The sequence below is a fragment of the Arctopsyche grandis genome, chromosome 2 (assembly GCF_051622035.1).
Source record: "Arctopsyche grandis isolate Sample6627 chromosome 2, ASM5162203v2, whole genome shotgun sequence".
NCBI lineage: Eukaryota > Metazoa > Arthropoda > Insecta > Trichoptera > Hydropsychidae > Arctopsyche > Arctopsyche grandis.
Window position 1 is genome coordinate 5,981,692 of NC_135356.1, and position 20,735 is coordinate 6,002,426.

The following is a 20,735-nucleotide window of genomic DNA, read 5'->3' on the forward strand; positions in this document are numbered from 1 at the left end:
CTCTTTCCATCACGCTAAAAATCAAGGGTAAAAAAAAAAATTTCAAAAATGGGAATAAACAAATTTAAGTACAAGAAAAATGGCAAATGCAAAATAGATCCATAAATTACATTGTATATTTCTTTTTAACCCTTGTCCTAGGTAAATAGAATGCATCATAAAAGAATGCGGCATAAAAGCGGCTTTTACTTTCGATAGAAAACAATCAGGGACGTCATTTCAGCTTTTTCTTGGGGGGCGCAGGCAAAGATTGCTCAAATTGAATTTTTTTTCAAAAAATCTTTTTTATATCGGAATTAAAATGGAAAATATTCTTTGCATACACCTTATTGAGTTATAAAATATGAAAAAAATAATCTTATTTTTGATAGAATAATTATAAAAAAAATATTATGTAAAAATTGAAAAAAGCGCCTTTTTTCAATTTTTTTCTAAAAATTTTTTTCTAAAAATATTCACATGGTCAACAAAAATCGACCATCAAACTGAGTCACCAAAACACTATCAATTAACTTAATTTCTACCGACTGTCTTTTCACTTTATCTATGTACATACATACATACATATGTACGTAATAACTATAGATAAAGTTTTGTGATCATGCGAAAATCAGGATTTTGGGGAGGGGGCCCCTATCCTTTATTTCTATATACATGGATGTTTCTAGATTACGAATAGATTTTAAATTCGGAAACTGTTTAAAATTGTGTATTTAAATCTTACTATATCGTCGAAGTATAATCAAATGTTATTTTGAAAGTATGAAGTAAATTTAAATCGCTGGTTGATGATGAATCATCCTATCAAAATTGTTTTAAGCAATTCAGTTTATATTATTCACGGAAATTTGTTTATTCCCATTTTTATTTCAGTAGGTAGTTGTTACATAGGTATTGGTATATACATAATATTGAGGTTAGAAATGGGCCCAGCAAAAGGGCCCACGCAAATGTTGAAACTTACATTTCGAGCCTAATAAAAAAAGTTAACCGATTCTTGGGCTGTTAAAGCAGGTATTAGTTGTTTGTGTATATCGTAAGAAATTTGTTTTGTTGAAATACCCAAACTTTAGGTCCCAAAGTGCAATATCCTATAAATTTTTACACACGTGAAATAGTTAAAAAGTTATTTAATTTTACTGAGGGCCCATATTTTCTAACAGATAGTGGGGCCCACATGCCATCGGGCATGTTCACTTGTATGGCCAGTCCGCCACTGGTCACCGTGCATTTTAAAATTTAGCCCTGGGTCTATGTATACTCCTAAGTATTTTATATTTTCAACTTTTTCAATTAACTTACATATCATCAATTCTAATTTCATTCAATATATTTTTATTTTTACCATTCAACCACATCATTTTTGTTTTATTCACATTCAGCTTTAATTTATTTTCACACAACCAGTCATTCACATAATTTTATTCTATATTTAAAATCTCAGACATGTAAATATGTATATTTAAAATCTCAGACATCAGATGTTGTATAATAAATAAATAAATAAACACCCCCTCCTGCTAGTACGAGTACATCAAATTGAAGAGAGTAAATTGTGGCGATGGGCAATGCATGCTCCTATGGGCTTTTTCAAGTACTTTTCTTGGTGGACTGCACTTTTGCCGTCGACAATAGTCGCATAAGGGAGATGCGCTTTCCAACTAGTATTCCTCAGAGACATGGCAGAACGTCGATCAGAATGCTGAATAGCGCTTTGCACACGCCATTCCCATTGAATATTTCACGAATTGCCTGGGAGTCTTGGAGCTCTCGAGCACGACGGCGGCCATCACATTACCCACATAGGCGTCGTCTCAGTGGAGCCAACCGTGTCTCTACATAGTTTACGTATTCAACCGCGAGAGTGTGCTGCGACCGCTTCCGGCGTCCACTTCGTCCACTACACTTCGCCAATTTATGAAACACGGTGGTCCGGCCTCACGTTTTATTTATCGCACTCCCCCATCCTCCCGGACAGGGCCGTCTCTGGATTCTTTTATCCGGCGATATTTCTTGTTTTACGGCCGCCGACCGTCGTCGGCCTCTTTCATCCCCGTAATTTGTCGACGGCCGAGAGCGGCCATTTTTTCCTTTACGTCTCTCCTTATTAAAAAAATATCCATCGCCGCTCATAATAATATACGCGGCGCGATATATTCGCCGATGGGGTAAAAAATCAGGAGTCGCCGATGGAGCGCTATAAATCGTCGCTTTAACGACCATTTCCCTCGGATGGCACAATGCCGCGAGAGCGTAAGATACGCATGGCGTATTATTAATTCGACCGTTATTAAATTCGTCGAACGGTATCAATCATTCGATAAGAATCGATCGGGACAAATTGCCTTTTAACAGCGCATTGCGATCCTTTCCCACATAGGATTAATGTGTTAAAATCTAACTAAAATTCTTGTTTTTTAGATGAAATCATCTATTATCGGTCAATTCTATTTAATTTATAATAATAATAACAATAAAATGATCAGTGTTACCTGACAGGTTGCCCCAAAGCGTCACACTAGTTTACAAAACAAAATAAAAATTTCAATCATTCATGTCATTCAAATAGTCTCATGTTGAGTCTCAAGAAACTAACCAGCTCATTATCATGACAATTGAACAGGTCCAAATGCCCATCAATCACATTAAGGAACCGGATAGCCTTTACAAGAGACGAGTTATTGAAAGCAGACGTTTTCGCAGGAATGGGTTGGAAAAGTAAATGATGACGCAAAGCTCTACCGCATTCAGGCGCCGAAAATTTAAATTCCAATAAAATCGAAGGGTTGTCGATTCTTCCCTTTAATACTCCAAATAAATATTTGGAAATGGCAATAATTCTTCTCGAAGATAGCGAGTCAAAGCCTAGCATACTCTGTAAAAAGGCAGTGGGAAATAAATAGGGGTAATGTTTATATTTCTTCATATAAAGGCATCTAAGAAAATTGTTTTGAACTCTTTCTTTTTTTATTTTAACCCTTTGAATGCTGACCAACGCCGATCAGTGTTTTTCCAACAATCCCATGAACCTGAAATACGCCGATGGACGTTGTTTTATGAGTATGTAAAAAATAAACAAGAATACTACCCGCTAAGCCTTTCCAGGTAGTATTGAAAAAAAAATGCATTGAACATGGGTCGTGTAGTCCGCGTCAATATTTATAAAGACTGGTTTACACTGCAATTTCTGAATTTATAACCATAGCAGAATTTCTCGGTGGAAATCTCTAACTGCTGAGTATTTTAGATTGTGGCTTGGCATTTAGATTGCGAGCATTACATTTTTGGAAAAATGGAGCATTAAATTTTTCGAACCAGTTTTGGAAAAAAACATTCATTAATGGACTTCTTTTGTTTATTTTATATTGTTGCAAGATATATTAGAGAGTCTAAACACACCTTTACAAAACTCGAAATTCTCGGTGGTAGTTATCTAGGGTTTGTTTGGATTAGCTACAATTTTAACACCTGCTTTCTATTGGATTTCTAAATAATTCTAGTTGGATTTGTTAGCGAAGTTTTCAGCGTGGCGGGTTTTTAACAGAAAATACGTCAGCACTCAAAGGGTTAATGCACTTAATCGGATTTTAACAAAATACGTCTAACGTCTAACTTTTCATTTTACGGATGATTTCAAGGATTTTCTTAGTTTCTAGTACAATGATAAGAGCAAAAAGACACAGTGGTACGTGGTACGTGTTTTTTTAGATACTTTTAAACATCGCAAATACGGAATATCTGGCATTCAATTCTCGTACGTGTGATATTTTCGAGTACCGGATATTCCGTGATGGAGATTTTAGTGAAGTGTGCGAGATCGCCATGTGCGAAATAGTCCATTTACCGCTGGCTAAATGATGTTTCTGTCGGTATATGTGTTGGAGTGTTTTTACACGACGAGACTTCGTCAAAAAAAAAAAAAACTTGTACATATGTATTTGCATATCAAATTATACAAATTTAGCTCGTTTAAAAATATAGGAAAGAAACAATGTGTTATAATGTTGTGTAATAAAAACTTATCGAAAAATATATTGTAATAAAAAATAATGGATTTCTTTACGATTTACTAAATTAAAATGTTTAAAACTGGCTATATTTCTTTATAGATGGTGTTTTATTTTTACATTAAAATAAACCATGAACATTTTCCTAAAAATATATGGTAAAACAATATTAAAGTTTTTTTTTTCATTTTATATTTTGAAAATCCAATTAATTAAACTCGGTCAAATTTTTATAACAAACAGGGTGAAAACATTTTATCGCCTAATGAAATATTATCACATACATATATGTATGTACATACATTGAAAAGGATTTATATGACGTCACTGTGATGACATGAATATTAACTTTAATCAAAATTCAAATTTTTTTTAAATATTGCATTTTTTTTTTTTTTTTATTATAAAAATTCAGCTGATTTATGAAATTTGAATTTTAATGTTAGTTTTGCCACATATACACTTTATATTTATAATGCAAGTTTAATATTTTATTCTTCGAAATGTACATGAAATTCACAATATTTTTAGCCTCGTTTTCTCTTTTTTTGTCTCTGAAAGCAAAAATAAATATAAGAAACATCACATATCAAACAGGAAAACGTGCTTGAAATACTTCATTATATTAGGAATAAATGTCAAAACTGATGATTACATCTTTTCACTACTAACCTTCTTTATCAAAATACCAAAAAACAAGCGACCGTGTATTGAAATATTTACTATTAGATTCGCCATGTTTAAGCTGTTTATATTAAAAATATTGAGCGAAGCCGGGTAAAACAACTAGTAATATATATATAGTTATATATAATTGATTCTATTTTTTTTTATTAATTTTTTGTAAGTATTTTTTTGTAAGGGAACCTCGTGTGAGCAATATTTGAGTGAACGATACTCATGTGGGCAGTCTTTTTCTGAAAAACAATCATAGTATCATTTAACAGCTATCCGAAAGTGTTATATTAATATATGTACTAGTGGTTTTACCCGGCTTCGCTCGGTATTTGTAAACATAAACATTTTATTAAATTTATTTGAATAGTTTTATTCGAATACTCATTTGTTTTTTTTTTTTATTAAATTGACTATCACGAACAAACAAACATATATAATAAGTCTCTTTCGAAATTATATGTACGTATACCAGAATCCTTTGAATTGAAAAAAAAATCGAATCGGCGCATATGAATCGAAAAAAAAATAAATCAAATGTGTTGTCTACGAACCAACCAACCAAGGCTACTTATATGCAAAGTCTCTTTCGAAATTATATGTATATTAGATAGAATATGTAATTTGTAAAAAAAATTACCGTATTTTTCGATCTCACCTCGTCATTGGAATATCAAAACCTCCGAGAACCGGTATAATAAATACATATGTATTTATATTGACATTGACCCTTTTATAAGCGAAACATGAACTTAATAAATACTTTATTTACTTCCAGTTCCACCACAAAAGCCATCAATATTCGACGATCGTGGCAGAGAGGTGCAATTCGATCGGGCTGGACCATATCCCGAAGGAACAGATTTACGACTCACGTGCATAGTTACTGGAGGTAAAAACAAAAATACCAATAAAACTCATATTTTATATTGTTTTTACAGCGTAAATATCCCCGTAGACTACTGTAGTACACTACCTATAAAATATTAAATTTAATAATATTATATTTACATAGAATGTACATGTATATGCATTGAGGTTGAACGGTTTTATTTTTCAATCCACCAACTCTGCACCTATCGCCGTAGCCCCTTACTAATAATAAGCTAATAAACTCGATCTCACTTGTTCTATGGGGTATTTTACAATTCCGATTCAAACCATGCTCTTAATTTTCCTCGCATTCAACTCCCTAATTGATTTAACTATTTGCACTCTCGAGGATTCCTGACTTCACCGTTTCCTTTTTTCGTACCTCTGCGTCGATTTACCATTCAATTCCCACGGAAGTTCAACATATTTTAAATGCACGTCGTTAGCATAGTAGATAGCTATCATCATATTTCATATTTTTACCGAATCGTGTATAAATATAATACTTCGAGCTATTCCATCAATTAATTATATCCTCTCGGCGGAGAATTGTATGACTAAAGTAAATATGTATCGGTGCCACTTTATTATGCGATCTATTTACACGTTTTTACTTTAATATGCGGTCTCAGTTCTCACGTGTGACAGTCAGACTGAATAATACCGACCCTAACAACCTAATCTTAAATGAATAGGGCCAACCCTAACTTAACCTAACCAAACCTGACCATTAAATAAAGAGGTATTGGCTGCTAAGATAAGTTTTTTTTGTGAAAATGCGATCAAATAAAACTTAAAAAAAACATACCTTATTACACATATTATCCTCGAAATAATTATATATTTCATAAAGCAAACGACTTGAAAAATCGCATTTTATCATATGTAGGTTGGTAATACGACGTGCACTGTCGCATGGTGCATTGCATTAGCGTTCGCATTACAAATTCACTCACATTGAGAAGTGAATTTGTAATTCTATTGTTACATTCGTATTCACCACTTGAGTCACTGACAATATCAATTTCACTGTGACATTCGTACGTAGACAATAGACACTCCGAATTAGGCTAATGGGACCCGGTAAGACCCCGCTGGAGTTCCCACACATCTGGGTGAGTTCGTACGTAAACAATAGATACGCCAGTGGACAATGGAGATACTAACCGATCGAAAAGGCTTTGCTGTGCAACTGGTCCTTTAAAAGAAGGTCTACGGTATATCAGATATTCTGGAGTAAGTGACGGTTCCGTGTGGACCTCCTGAATCGTTGAATAAATGCTGTGAAGCGACTTGGGCCTTTCATTTGGATCCTAAGCCCCCCCGAACGCAAAAATATTTTCTTCTATTCAAATTTTTAAGCTATGCTGAAAATTATATATCAATATGTAAAAAAAATAGTATTTTAACATAAGAAAAAGAGATCTAAAAATATGTAGGTGTGCATAAGCATACTATTTTTTTTAAATCTAAGACAACTTGATTCTACACTTTTATTTCATTTATTTTTTCTTAAAATATTGATTTACCGTGCTATCGGGGAGTTGACTGACAATTAAACCTGTTTGTATGTATGTATGTATGTATTTAGGAGAACTAGACCCATGAAATATGTTCATATGTACATATGTACATATAAAAATAATACATAAAATTGTTGGATCTTCATATTATCCCCATAATACACATACCTCAATTATGCGGACCTCGATTATCCTGATTTTTGATTATCCGGATTGTTAAAATCAAACACAAATTTTACGATTTTGCTGCTTTGGAATGCATAACGTAAAATTTCGAAAATAAGACGGAGAAATGAGTCAGTTGTCTTCAAATTCAATACTCAAAGGACGTTTGTCTCTTGAAAATTTGATCGCGATTTAAATATGTGTTTTTAATATTACCAAGATGGAAAAGAAAACGTGTTGTATTATCATTCAAAGACAAATTAGATATAATCAATGCTTTAAAAAGCGGTGTCTTAAGACGTTTTTTGTCTAATAAATATGGTGTTGGAACGTCAACGGTCTCGGATATAAAAAACAAAGTGAAAAAATTATTACTTTACTGATTCTTTTATGTCAGAAGATCACACGAAAACTCAGAGCGTAAGGTTATGAAAACATCAGGAAATGAAGAAGTCGAAAAGTGTATTTTTATGTGGTTCATTCAAAGACGATCGTCTGGACAGCCAATATCTGGTCCATTATTGTATGAAAAGTATTCGCGATCTGGCAGCTTCAAAAAGAACAGCTAACTTTAAGCAAAAATCTTCAATTGAATTTCTTAATAAACAATAATATAATATTGATCTTCATGTTATTATACATGTAAAGGTAGACAAATAAAAATTATTCATACTGAATGTACACGTATTTCCCTGTCAATTGTAATTTTTTCAATTATCCGGATTTTTCATTATCCGGACTACCTTCATCCCCAATTAACCCGGATGATCGAGGTATAAAGTATGTGGGAAAATGAAAATTTGATCCGACAGTGTGTTTTATATTCTAATTATTCGTATACGATCGATTACTGCGAAACCCGATGCGCTATAATTGGAATCTTTATTCAATAAAAAAAGTAGCGAAGGGAAGGGGGGGAAAACGAGGAAAAAATAAACCTTGTAATTAATTCGGAACAATTTGGCTTTCGTGTTCGTCCAATGCCCGCCCACTCGCCTCGTTCCTATTCCCAAAAAATTTACATAAAATCCCCTCAAAGACCCCATTTAATGAAAATATCCAAGTATTTCTTCGTCATTAAATTTTAAGATGCGGCGTTCGTGTCCGCGAAAGATTTGCCCATAAAGTATTTCGACCGAACCCTAAATATAAATATTTAAATTTGATAAACATTCTAAATTACATGGTTAATATTATGTATGTACTCGCCTATGTATTTATAGGCATATTCTGTGTATACTAATAAACACCCATAATAGTATACACAGATATGCCTATTTTTTTTATTAATACACATCTATCTTCACCCGTCTATAAATGTATTCTTTCATGTGATAAAATGCTCACATCGCATTTTAAATTTGGACTAGACTTTTACTTTTATTAATAGTGCCCAATAGCAATCAACAAGTTTAAAATAGTCACCAAACCCTTGTTAATCTTCTTTGCTTGAAAATTTTATTTAAACAGGTCATATTTAATATTTAAGAATATATATTTTTCATACAAACATTGAATTTTTAAATCAATGTGCTCATTGTCAATTGTAGACAAAGATTAAATGTTTTCAAGATTTTTGTTTTTAACATATTATCCACAGTGACATTAGAGAGTACTCTAACGCGTCACTATGGCCATTCACACAAATAAAGGTATATAAAATATCCGTGTTCGACGACATTTATAATTGATAAAATCAACCACTGGCGTTGCTCAACAACTACTCAACCAGTTTAGCACAGTTTACATCGAAGAGGTCAATTTAACCAGCAACCCGGTTCAGCAGATATATCGCTCTAGATATTGGAGACGTTGCCAACATATTTGTGCGAGCCACAGGAGGAGAAAACAAATCACGATTCCTCAGGTTCCTGAACTTACTAGGTGTATAAATAATTAAAGATCCTGAGGATTATGTTATAACCCATTTAATAGCTGAAAAAAGTGTTTTCTCATAAACGTAACACGACGTGACTCCAATGAGCTGAAGTCTAACACCCCTAATAGAAAAGCACTAGTATATAGCCAGTGTCGGTTTTGGGGGGGGGGGGCTAGGTCGGGCGGCGCCCGAGGGCGCCGAACAATGCGCCAAAGAAGCTTTAAAATTTAAAATTAGAGCGCCAAAAACCATTCAAAATTTTATATTAGAGCGCCAAAGGCGAAAGTTCTATCTAAGGGTGTTTAGAAAAAATTGCCCGAGGGCGTCATCGAGTGTAAGGCCGGCACTGGATATAGCCAAGGATAATAACCATACAATTTCATATGAAGGTATTTGAGAAACCGTTTTTGGATTCTCTCAATCTTCAATGAATGAGTCATATGAGTAGGACTCCATATTTTGCGTGGTAATACGTCATGCCCGTTGTTGCTGGAACAGTTGGGACTTTATGTCCCTAATAATTATGTGCGTGGTAGACATCATCATTTGATGGTTGTACCTGCTGCTCGCACAGTTCTTTTTCGAATGGCTCCTATTCCAAGAGCTATTCGACTTCTCAATGAAATCGTTGCTGCTGTCCCTGAATGTGATATTTTCCACCTTGGGGAGCGTAGATTATCGGATATTATTTTAACATATTTATCCGGTAACCTGCGCTCATCATTACTTTCTTAATTTGAATGTGATGAATGAGTGGAATCTTAATCTACTCTCTTCCATCTGGGCCTCGCTGTGATTTTATTTTTATTTATATTTTGTTTTATTTTATTTTACTTTTTCTTTCTCCTTTATATATTTTTATATACTATTTTAATTTTGTTCAGTGTAAACAAAGAATGGGATTTATGGATTTTATTTTTAATTTTTACACTTTTGTTATATTTTTTTTTCTCTCTGAATGATGTATTATTTTCCTTTTGTTACTTTTTTTTTTATTTTATTTTACCATGTTTTCTGCTTTTGCTTTTTTCCTTTATTTACAGTTTACTTGTTTTTATATCATGTTTTTATATATTTTTTAAATGTAGGCCATTGTGGCGCATTAGGTTCTTCCTGTAATGCCACAATGGTCCAAAACTATTAAATAAATAAATAAAAAAATGGAAGAAAATTCTCGAATGCTACGTACTAGAGATTCATAAAGAATTTTAACACAAACGCACTCTGGAAAGGTTTACGAACTCGTAGTAAGAATCCCAGCATTTTTGTGGCCTGCAAACAAATATTGTTTGTGTTGTTTAAAATAATTTTTTGAGAACATGACCCCCAAATCGCTAATCAGCCACTAAGCGATCTGAAGATCTTGTCACATTGAGGAAACAGCATTTTTGAATGCTTAAAGTTAATTTATTTTCGACAAACAAACTTAACAGGAGGATTTAAATCAGATATGTGGTCAAAATAGGATGGGTTCAACGAACACACAACCTCATAAACTATAACTGTTTTGATTGAGAAAAGTAGCATGTCTTGTCATATCAGCATATTATAAATTTCAATAATAATAAAAATTTATTAAATTCTATCTTGCAGGAACACCTCTACCGACTGTAGAATGGTGGCGTGATGATATATTGTTAGACTCCTCGGACACGTCTAGCGCTTATCCGATGGTGAAAGCCAATCAACTGATTATCCAGAATCTACAAAGGTACAATCGCGGAGCCACGTACGTTTGCAAAGCCTCAAACACTAATCTGATCCCTCCGGTATCCAGTTCAGTCACCATAGACATGTATCGTAAGTACTCGCCGAGTACAATTCTTGCTGTAAATTTTATTATATCGATATTTAATCTATTTTACAATACTTTTTCAGTTCGTCCCACATCACTCAACATAATATCAGACAATATGCCACTATCGGCCGGCCGTCGGCACGAGATGAACTGCGAAGTGATGGGCTCAGACCCTCCACCCAAGGTCGAATGGTGGCTCGGAGACATGGAACTGGTCGACTTCACACAAAAGGTAAACTTGACCATCATCATTTCTCTGATCGATGCGTGCAACGTGTGATCAAAGTTTTATTACATTTTCTATATAATCAACATATACTGGTATGATCATATGCTAAGTAACGGTCTCCGTGACGGGCCGGAATGTGAAATTACCGAAAACGCAAATATCGGAAGGCAAAGATCGAAAATCGAAATATCAAAAAAAAGGTGTATGGTAAACGGTACATTCACACGTACATACTCACTTAATTTGCGCGAGCAGGATTCAACAGGAACAAGAGGAACAGGCTTTTCCTTTCGTATTAATGTGCGCGCGCAGAATACGGGAGGAAAAGCCTGTTCCTCTTGTTCCAGTTGTATCCTGCTCGCGCAAATTAACTGAGTATGTACCGTTTACCATTTACCCTTTTTGTTTGATCATTCGACTTAAGATCTTTCGATTTTCGATCTTTGCCTTCCGATATTTGCGTTTTCGGTAATTTCACATTCCGGCCCGTGAGGTAGAACCGTTAAGTAAAGTACAATAGTTTGGTCGCATCTTGTGCAAAATGCATTCAGTGTGTATGGATTGTTATTATAATTATAATATGATGCACACGACCAAATTCAGCAAAAATTTTCGCGTTTTATAATTGCTATTTTATTGTATGGGCGCATTGATAATCTGTTGCGGCGTTGTTTATGTGTAAACTTGTTATGTTTTGTTTATATTTTAAATTAATTGAATACGATTACAAAATGCACTGCTTGATTTGATCTATTACATATATTGTACAAATTTTGTATAATTTCATTATTCACTATGCTAATCATCCATAAAGTCAATTTCCTTTTCGCAGGACTTGGATGGGGGTAACTTCACCATATCGACGGTTTACTTCACTCCAAAGCGGGACGATGACGGAAAAATGCTCACATGTCGAGCTAGAAACATTCATATTGAAGAAGAACGAATGGAAACATCCATACAAATTGATGTTAATTGTAAGCAATAGCTTTTCAAACGCAATCTATATGATACGTCTCTTGATAGTACTATGCAATTGATATTTACATTTATATTATTTAGATTCGCCAAAGCTCAAGCTGTATTTGGGAAGCAGTCTGAATCCTGATGATATTGAAGAAGGCGATGATGTATATTTTGAATGTAAAGTCAATTCAAATCCAGCTGCTTATAAAGTCCTGTGGAAACACAATGTGAGTAAATTTTTAGAACCATCTCGGCAAGCCGAAACAATTCTCCCATCCATGGCATGATGTTCCGAAGCCAAAAGAGCTTCTTTCTCCTAAGCCACCGTTTGCCATCTTATTATCGTTTGTAGAAGGCGATACTTGGGACCATGAATAGAAAGGGCCTAAAAAGTCATCCCAATGCGCCTTCCTAGCCGGATATATTGTACATTTGATACCAAATTATTAGTATTATACAAAGTACATAAATATATATATATATATATATATATATATATATATATATATATATATATATATATATATATATATATGTATATATATATATATATATATATATATATCAATTGATATTCACATATATGTACATCTATTGTCAAATTTGTAAATTTGCAGTATTTTAAACAATTCAGCGAAATTCGAAATCAGATAAATTAGCAAACTCTGATAAGAAACGATAGATTGAGTCACAAATCCAAGGTCTGGCCAGCAGAAACCAGTGGGATTTGAACCCATTACCACTTTGTTCAAAGCATTATATGCTAACCACTAGTTTATTATTCTGCTGGTTATAATAAATAAACCGTTTTAAATATTGTACTTTGTCGTCTAATATATTTGGTCCAATGGATATACATATGTTTGTATATACATATATACATATGTATAATATGATTTCATAAGAATTTCTTTTTTATATACATATATGTATATGTATATAGTTATTCTTGTTGAAAATTATGTTTGCATATATAAATAGAGTTCTATACACTATATAATTTTAATCTGAGCCATGTGATAAATATTTTGACAAGAATTTGTTTAAAATAAATAAATATTCAAAATTCCAATCTAGCTTTCGGGCATGTATTAGTAACCTATTTAAAGTTTTCTTTGCTATATGACCAAATAATATGATATTAATATAATAATTTGATACAATCTACAATACAAGTATCAATTTCAGAATGAAATAATTCAACACAATCAAAAGAATGGAATTATAACGAGCTCAAGCCATTTGGCACTGCAAAACGTCGTCAAGGGTCAAGCCGGCAACTACAGTTGCTTGGCCTCCAACGTAGAAGGCGACGGACAGAGCAACAATGTAGATCTCAAAGTTATGTGTAAGTATTCTTATAAATCCAACCATCGAAATACTAACTAAAAACAATTACTGTACTGTTTTTTTTTTTCAAATTAGATAAACCATTGTGTCGGAGCGATCAAAAACGACTGTATGGGTTGGCCCGTGGTGAACGCACTATGGTAGACTGCTCCGTAGATAGTTATCCACCACCAAAGTCGTTCAGATGGGCTTTCAACAACACAGCTGAAACCAGAGAACTCCAAGAAGTACGTTTGCTTTCATTATACATATGTACATAATGCAATGGAAACAATTCGATGATTGCCATCTTGAAAATGAACACTTAGGATGAATATATATACATTCATAACCAAATTTTCTAAACTTTATATCGCACAACGTATGTAATATAGTACTATCGCACAACGTATGTAATTATTAGATGAAAGCCTTGTAAAAAGATAATTTCACTTACATAGAAGAGATTTGAGGATTTACTTAGTGGATTTACTAGTTTCTCAGAACGATTTTTGAGATTTTTGAAACTACTAGACAATTTGAGGTCGATACATTGGTGGAACATTTCTCAAACGACTCAGTTGTGCTCCATCTTATTGGAAGCAAACCATTTCAAAGATTGTGTTAAGAAAATGATTAATTATACCAAGGTGACCATTTTTTACACATTTTATTACACCGGGAATTTTTTTTCATAAAAATATTTCTACATATACATATAGTTTTATATTATTAAAAAGAAACATAATCATGGACGCACAATTGCAAAAAAAAAAATTCATTTGCTCGAATGCTCTTATAAAATTCTAAACAAGACTGGTTAAAACTATGTATATTTAGTGATAAGCAAACATTTTAAAGTTTCAAAATTTAGTAGCGTTTTATCACTGGACCATTAATTGTTCATCAAAGAAAATTCAATCAGCAGGTGCATTAGTTCCTGGTAAACGGAGACAATATTCAACCAATTTGCCAATATTTTTCACAGAGACATCATTTCACTAAAGTCTTTAAATATTTCAATCCATCTATTCTATAAAAAAGTTCTATTAGAAAATGTCTAGATAAAATGTACTTGTCTTATTTCACGGCTTACCAGAACAGATACCCAAAAAACTAATACTGTACTATAAAATTGTGTTGACGTTTGCCCAGTGCCGGTTTTAGGGGGGGGGCTGGGTCGGGCGGCGCCCGGGGGCGCCAAATAAGTTAGGGCGCCGAACGATGCGCCAAAGATGCTTTAAAATTTAAAATTAGAGCGCCAAGGGCGAAAGTTCTTTCTAAGGGTGTTTAGAAAAAATTTTCCGAGGACGCCATCGGGTGTAAGGCTGGCACTGCGTTTGCCCAGTTAAGAATTTCAAAAATACCTCAATATCCGATTATTATTTTTTAACAAATTAATTTTTAATAAAAAAAAACATTACTTCCGATAACCCTAGCACCGCTTCCATGTTTCAACATGTTTTTTGAAAAATACGCCAAATCCAAACATTCAAATACAAGATATTCGGGTACAACATTATAAAGTAGGTACGTCCCAAGTATACATAAAGGATTATAACGTTTCGTAGAAACTAGTGTTTTTATGTGAGATTTTAAGTTTTTTTTTTTTTTGCAATTCCGACTTAAGAGGGCTGTACACCCGAAACCTTAATTTTGTTACCGTTCTTTTCTTCGATATATATATTGAGTGTATGTATATATTGAGTGAATGCGACAATATATATCAATATATATTGAGTGAATGCAACAGTTGCGCTTCGACCAGATAAAACGTATTTTAAATTGACAAAATCGAGGTTTCGTATTCTCCTATTTTCTTCTCCAAAACTGGACCAATTTTTAAAAAAATTTCATCATCGCTATGAGAAAGATACTTTTTGTGCATCCATCGGCGTATTTTTTTTAAAATCGACCGTTAAATAAGCACGCTGGACTCGTTTCGTGGGTGTAAAAAAAAGGCGATTTTATAGATGTTTGGCGGCTCCTAGCTCCTATAAAAAATAATTAATCAAAAAAATAAAACGATAGATGCACCCCAATGGTGGATATCCATAGCATATTAAAAAATATTTTCTCTAGTGCCATAATTGAGGAAGGGAGAAGTATAGTACGTTTGTATGGACAAGGCGCTGCTGTCCAGACCTCTTAAGCTTATCAAATACACAGTCATCGCTCACTGAAGATGCAAACGAAGAGTCAACCATCAGCTAGAGAATTAGTTGTTGTTGAAAGACAAATCATATATTTTTTTCCATACACTAATTAGAAAATTAGGCCTTGTCGTGCCATCAATTAAAACATTTTCTTATTTCAACTAAAATTGAATAAGTTTGCGAACTTGATGACAAATTGTAAGGGGGCCACGATATCGAAAATGTTGTCGAATATTGTATTTAACGATATGTATCGGAAAACAGTAAAAATTGAAACAATTTTACAAACAAAGATATAATTGCGTATGTCGTTTATATAGTTTTAGCCATCGTTTTCGACAAATAAAATGTACAAATTTGAAAAAAAATCGATACCATCAGTATTTCTTTTTTAATACCAGTATTTCCAAAGGCTTATTTTCAGTCAAATACCGATACTACCATTTTCGGTATTGCAATCCCTACGCCCAGTGCCAGCCTTACACCCTATGGCGCCCTCGGGCAATTTTTTCTAAGCGCCCCTAGAAAATTTTGACAAATTATTTTGTGACATTAGACCGGAGATAAGTTTCAATTTCAAATAATCAATTTAAGTGTTGCCTTTGGCAATTCTGATTTAAAAATTTTTATTAAAATTATTTGTCCGCCCGATGCAGCCCCCCCCCCTAAAACCGGCACTGCGGACGCCCAATGTCCAAAAGATGAATTAATGATACAAAAAAATGAATTTGCTTGTACTTAACTATGTAGTGTTTGATTTTCAATTGAGTCTTCATTTTCGAGATACTTATTGCTTAATGATTTCCACTCGGCTCTATATTTATAAAATAAACCACAATATTGTTATAAAAAACTGAAAATTGATGTATTTAGCCGCATGTGGAAGAACGGAACGGACAATATACATCCATGCTGAACTATACACCGGTGAACGAGATGGACTATGGCACTCTGTTGTGCTGGGCTTCTAATCTTGCTGGAAAGCAGATGGATCCGTGTGTCTTTCACGTAATACCAGGTGGTAAACCAGACCCTCCATACAATTGCACGCTTCTGAATCAAACAACTGAGTCATTGGACATCGACTGCATTGGAGGTAAATTAATAAAACATGCGACTTTAATACGTTTAAGAAGTAGTCGGCGTTTTTCATTTTAGATTAGTGATGAAATACAACACAAACAGAAGAAATATTCATACTGAATATATTACATGACATATGCGAGTATGTAAATATCTAAATAAGTTAAACGTCATGTGTATTTTGATCATTTAGCTGAAGCCTTTACGATCTACATACATATGTTTGTTATATCCAAGTGGTAGCCCATAGTTTTTACTTATGTACATACCATTATTTATGATTGCGATTTTAAAGTCTTATTTTGCGCGATTTTTAATTTTGTTTGTTACACACATTTTTCTCATATCTTAAAGGCTTCATTTTTTCTCACTTGGATATTAAGTGATAGATCATACTATTATTTATTCAATATTAACATTCTCGTGTGTTGTATTTATTTAAACCATAATTAAACAAAACTATTTCTCTTCAAATAATTGAAAATTAAAGTAAATAATAAAACCATTATAAATAATTTCAAATAATACATTTAAATTATTAAATAACTAAAAATAAACTGATTTTAAAATGATAATTGCTTACTTCAAATCCTTTGATTAGTATTGAAACGATTTATTTTATGCATTATTTGCAAAGCGATATTACATATTTTATTTTTAACATATTAGCCACAGTGACAGAGTACTCTAACGCGTCACTGTGGCCAGTCACACAATCATAACACAAATAAAGGTATATAAAACATCCGTGCTTGATATTTATTAATTGATAAAATCAACCACGGCCGTTGCTCCACAATCACTCAACCAGTTTAGCGCAGCTTACATTAAACAGATCAATTTAACCAGCAACCCGGTTGAGAAGAATATAAGTTGTATGTGCTATTTATAAGTTTGCATATTGCGAATGTATTATTTTTAAATGACATTGCTTACTATATTTTAAATAGCATATAGTTAGGAAATGAGTGATCACTCTACGTACCCATAGTATAATATAAGTATTGAAGTAACCGAATGTTTCTCTTGATGAAATGACATATCTGAAGGTATCCATCATATGTGTGTTTATTGAATCATCAGGTTTTGATGGGGGACAAGCCCAAAATTTTATTTTGGAAGTGTACGATCAGAAGACTGGAGCGCTGCAAGCGAATATGTCTTCGCCGATGTCGCACTTCATCGTCAACGGACTACGACCTGGCCGAAGTCTAATCATGGCCATTTATGCCGCCAATACTAGAGGTCGTAGTGAATCAGCCATGCTTGAAGGTTTCACATTGAAGAAAGCCGAAAAGCAAACAGGTTCAGATATAAAATTATCAAAAAGCAGCAGTGCAGCATTGTTGAAACTAATTGTTAGTCTTAAACGTTTCAGGGCAAGAGAACAATCTAGAAATCAAGCCACTGATCATCATATTTGTGGGTATCACCGTGTCGATTTTGATCATAACGATAGCCACTATGATCATACTGAAGTTGCATGTGAAGCCGCATTCGTCGAACGAGCCCTTGCAGCCAACGATGAAGGACAAAAGGGATCCACCGTTGAGCAGTGAGACTGAAAGCATATATGGAGACAAGAATCCCGACGTCATCAGGTTTAACAAAGGTAAAAAAAAAAATACTTCATGTCTGCAAACAAAAATAGTATTGTTGTTTAAAATGTAATAAATAACATATACATATATGCCTTTTACATTATTTATAATTCAACGACAGAATATCATTGAAGTGTAAGCCTTACTCCTATTAGCATGCATTCCTTGTTTTATATTTTATAATTATATATACTTTTATCTTCGAATAAAAAAGTTATTATTATTATATTTTCATTTAATAATTATTTATTGCCCTTTTATAAATTGTGAAAAAATTCCATTCCAAGTATTTGATGTTTTTTATGAATCAATATTTATTTATGATTGAGATATGGCGTTTTATTAAATATTGTGATTAAACATACTAACATATGTAAATACGTACATATGTACATATTTTTCTTATGTATGTATCATCTCTATAAACATTAATTTTATTTAGTTTACTTACTTATTTTAATCACGTTTATATTATCTTTAGGAAAAATATACATTTAACTTTATGATTAATTAATTCAATATTACTGTTTAATTTGTTTACATTACAAAGATACGAATCACACCATCATTTTTACTGTCTGGACTAAATTTAATTATTATTAATTAACTACAGCAATAGCCAGTGGCGTAGCTATCGCGCCCGCAGACCCCACAATGTGCGGGGGCGCCGAGATCTGGGGGCGCCACGATGCGTGCCTCTTTCACTGATTCTTTAATTTATTCTGTAATTTTTTTTAAAATAACTTTTTTAAAAACTTACCTTATTTTTCAACCTATTTGTACTATATTACTATATGTGTATGTACTATATGGGTATGTACATAAATTATTATGCATACTTTGAATTCATCCTCATTGTGTAATTGAATTGCCAATAGGGCTAGAAGACTACCGTCTTTTTCCATCTTTTGAACGTCAATGCCACTTCAACTTATTTGCTGAGAATTCTCTTATTCTTGTTTATTTTTTTTCAATGTGTAAACAATAAAACAAAATTATATAATTAAAACCAATAAAATTTGTAAATTTATAAATTTTTCGCCGTCACCATTATTAACAGGTAGGAAGTTTTTAAGGAAAATTCACCATCAGTTACTTTAAACAGATCGTGCACTGCTTGTTGCTCGTCCAGATTAAACTATTAATGCACTTCGATATATACATAGGTACATAAAAAGGTATAAATTATTAATTTGGAACGTTATTTTGCTGTAAGTAAATAATATGAATATAAGGGGGGGGGGCGCCTTAAAATATTTTGCGGGGGGACACCAGGAATTCACGCTACGCCACTGGCAATATCCCAATATGTAAATACCTTAATATACATATTACTGAGATGTCCAGAATTTAAATCATAATAAAGTCACTGAATTATACTCTCTGGCTTAGAAGTCCATATTTAGAAAATAAAGCGCCATATCCACGTGAATATAATTTCTTTAATTTTTTTTTTATTTCTTATTGTTAATGTTGTTTAACCTTTCAGTTTGTACTAATTATTTACAAATATTTTTTCTTTATATTTTCGTTTACCAACTTCCCCGTCAATTTTGGTGTATGGATTTTGTCTGCGACTGAATCAAACGACGCGTGTGCCTATTATTCGGACAGGCACATTTCACCGTGAACCTGGTTTTCCAGAATCAGACTATCAGCTAGGAGGGTCCACCGGCGAGCAGCTGACAGAGAACGAGTGGCCACTGCCCCAATTGGCCACCACTCCTGGAATGCAGTGCAACGCGGCTCATTCACCAAGCGTTTCCCACGGATCCCGACTACCACACACCCAGCGAATCTGCACCAACAACGTAACTATCTCGCAGATCAATTTACAAATGCAAAAACAATCCAAATACATAAAACATTCTTCGTTTATATAGGTGGTGGACGAGCTTCCGTTCGATGACTACCCAATGACACCCCAAATGAACTACTTATTGGATCCGCAAAATATAAACACCGGTCTATCGTCACCCAGCTACGGAAGAATGGATTTTATGACCAGAAATATGAACTTCACCATGCCGATAAAGCCCGTGAGGGAGATAGTCACAGTACGCACTCCGCTCATGTTGAACAACCAACAGGAGAGTTGCGTCTAAGCTATTTCTGAAATCAATGTACTCTTAACATATCTGAGTGTTTGAATTACTCATTTTATATAGAGTTTATTTCATTATTCTATATACATATATGTATCATCAAATCATATCCGTATGAAAGTGATATCTATAAATAAAGTATAACATTTGTGAATAAATAGAAGACTTCAACATCAAGATTTCTTAGTGTGTAGTTGAAATACTGTTAAAAAATGGTGTCTATTTGTGTCATTTTCCGTTTATGTTGTTGGTTGAATATTTATTATAATGGAATAATTTTAAACTATACTACATATTTAAAGTTAAAGATGAAGTCAAGCAAAATCCTATGCTAAGTACACACATT

The 20,735-nt window shown here is 33.3% G+C and overlaps 1 protein-coding gene across 1 annotated transcript in view; it reads left to right on the forward strand.

Moving 5' to 3' along the window:
* LOC143922850 (contactin-3-like) overlaps positions 1-20,389 on the forward strand; it is a 51,559-nt gene extending 31,170 nt beyond the window's left edge. Inside the window, exons 3-14 of the mRNA XM_077446205.1 lie at positions 5,461-5,574; positions 10,716-10,922; positions 11,001-11,152; positions 11,982-12,126; positions 12,212-12,342; positions 13,304-13,463; positions 13,541-13,692; positions 16,474-16,696; positions 17,767-17,988; positions 18,062-18,295; positions 19,899-20,095; positions 20,168-20,389. Of these exons, the coding sequence (XP_077302331.1) occupies positions 5,461-5,574; positions 10,716-10,922; positions 11,001-11,152; positions 11,982-12,126; positions 12,212-12,342; positions 13,304-13,463; positions 13,541-13,692; positions 16,474-16,696; positions 17,767-17,988; positions 18,062-18,295; positions 19,899-20,095; positions 20,168-20,389 (2,159 nt within the window). The remainder of the gene's footprint in view (positions 1-5,460; positions 5,575-10,715; positions 10,923-11,000; positions 11,153-11,981; positions 12,127-12,211; positions 12,343-13,303; positions 13,464-13,540; positions 13,693-16,473; positions 16,697-17,766; positions 17,989-18,061; positions 18,296-19,898; positions 20,096-20,167) is intronic.
* Positions 20,390-20,735: the final 346 nt, after the last annotated feature.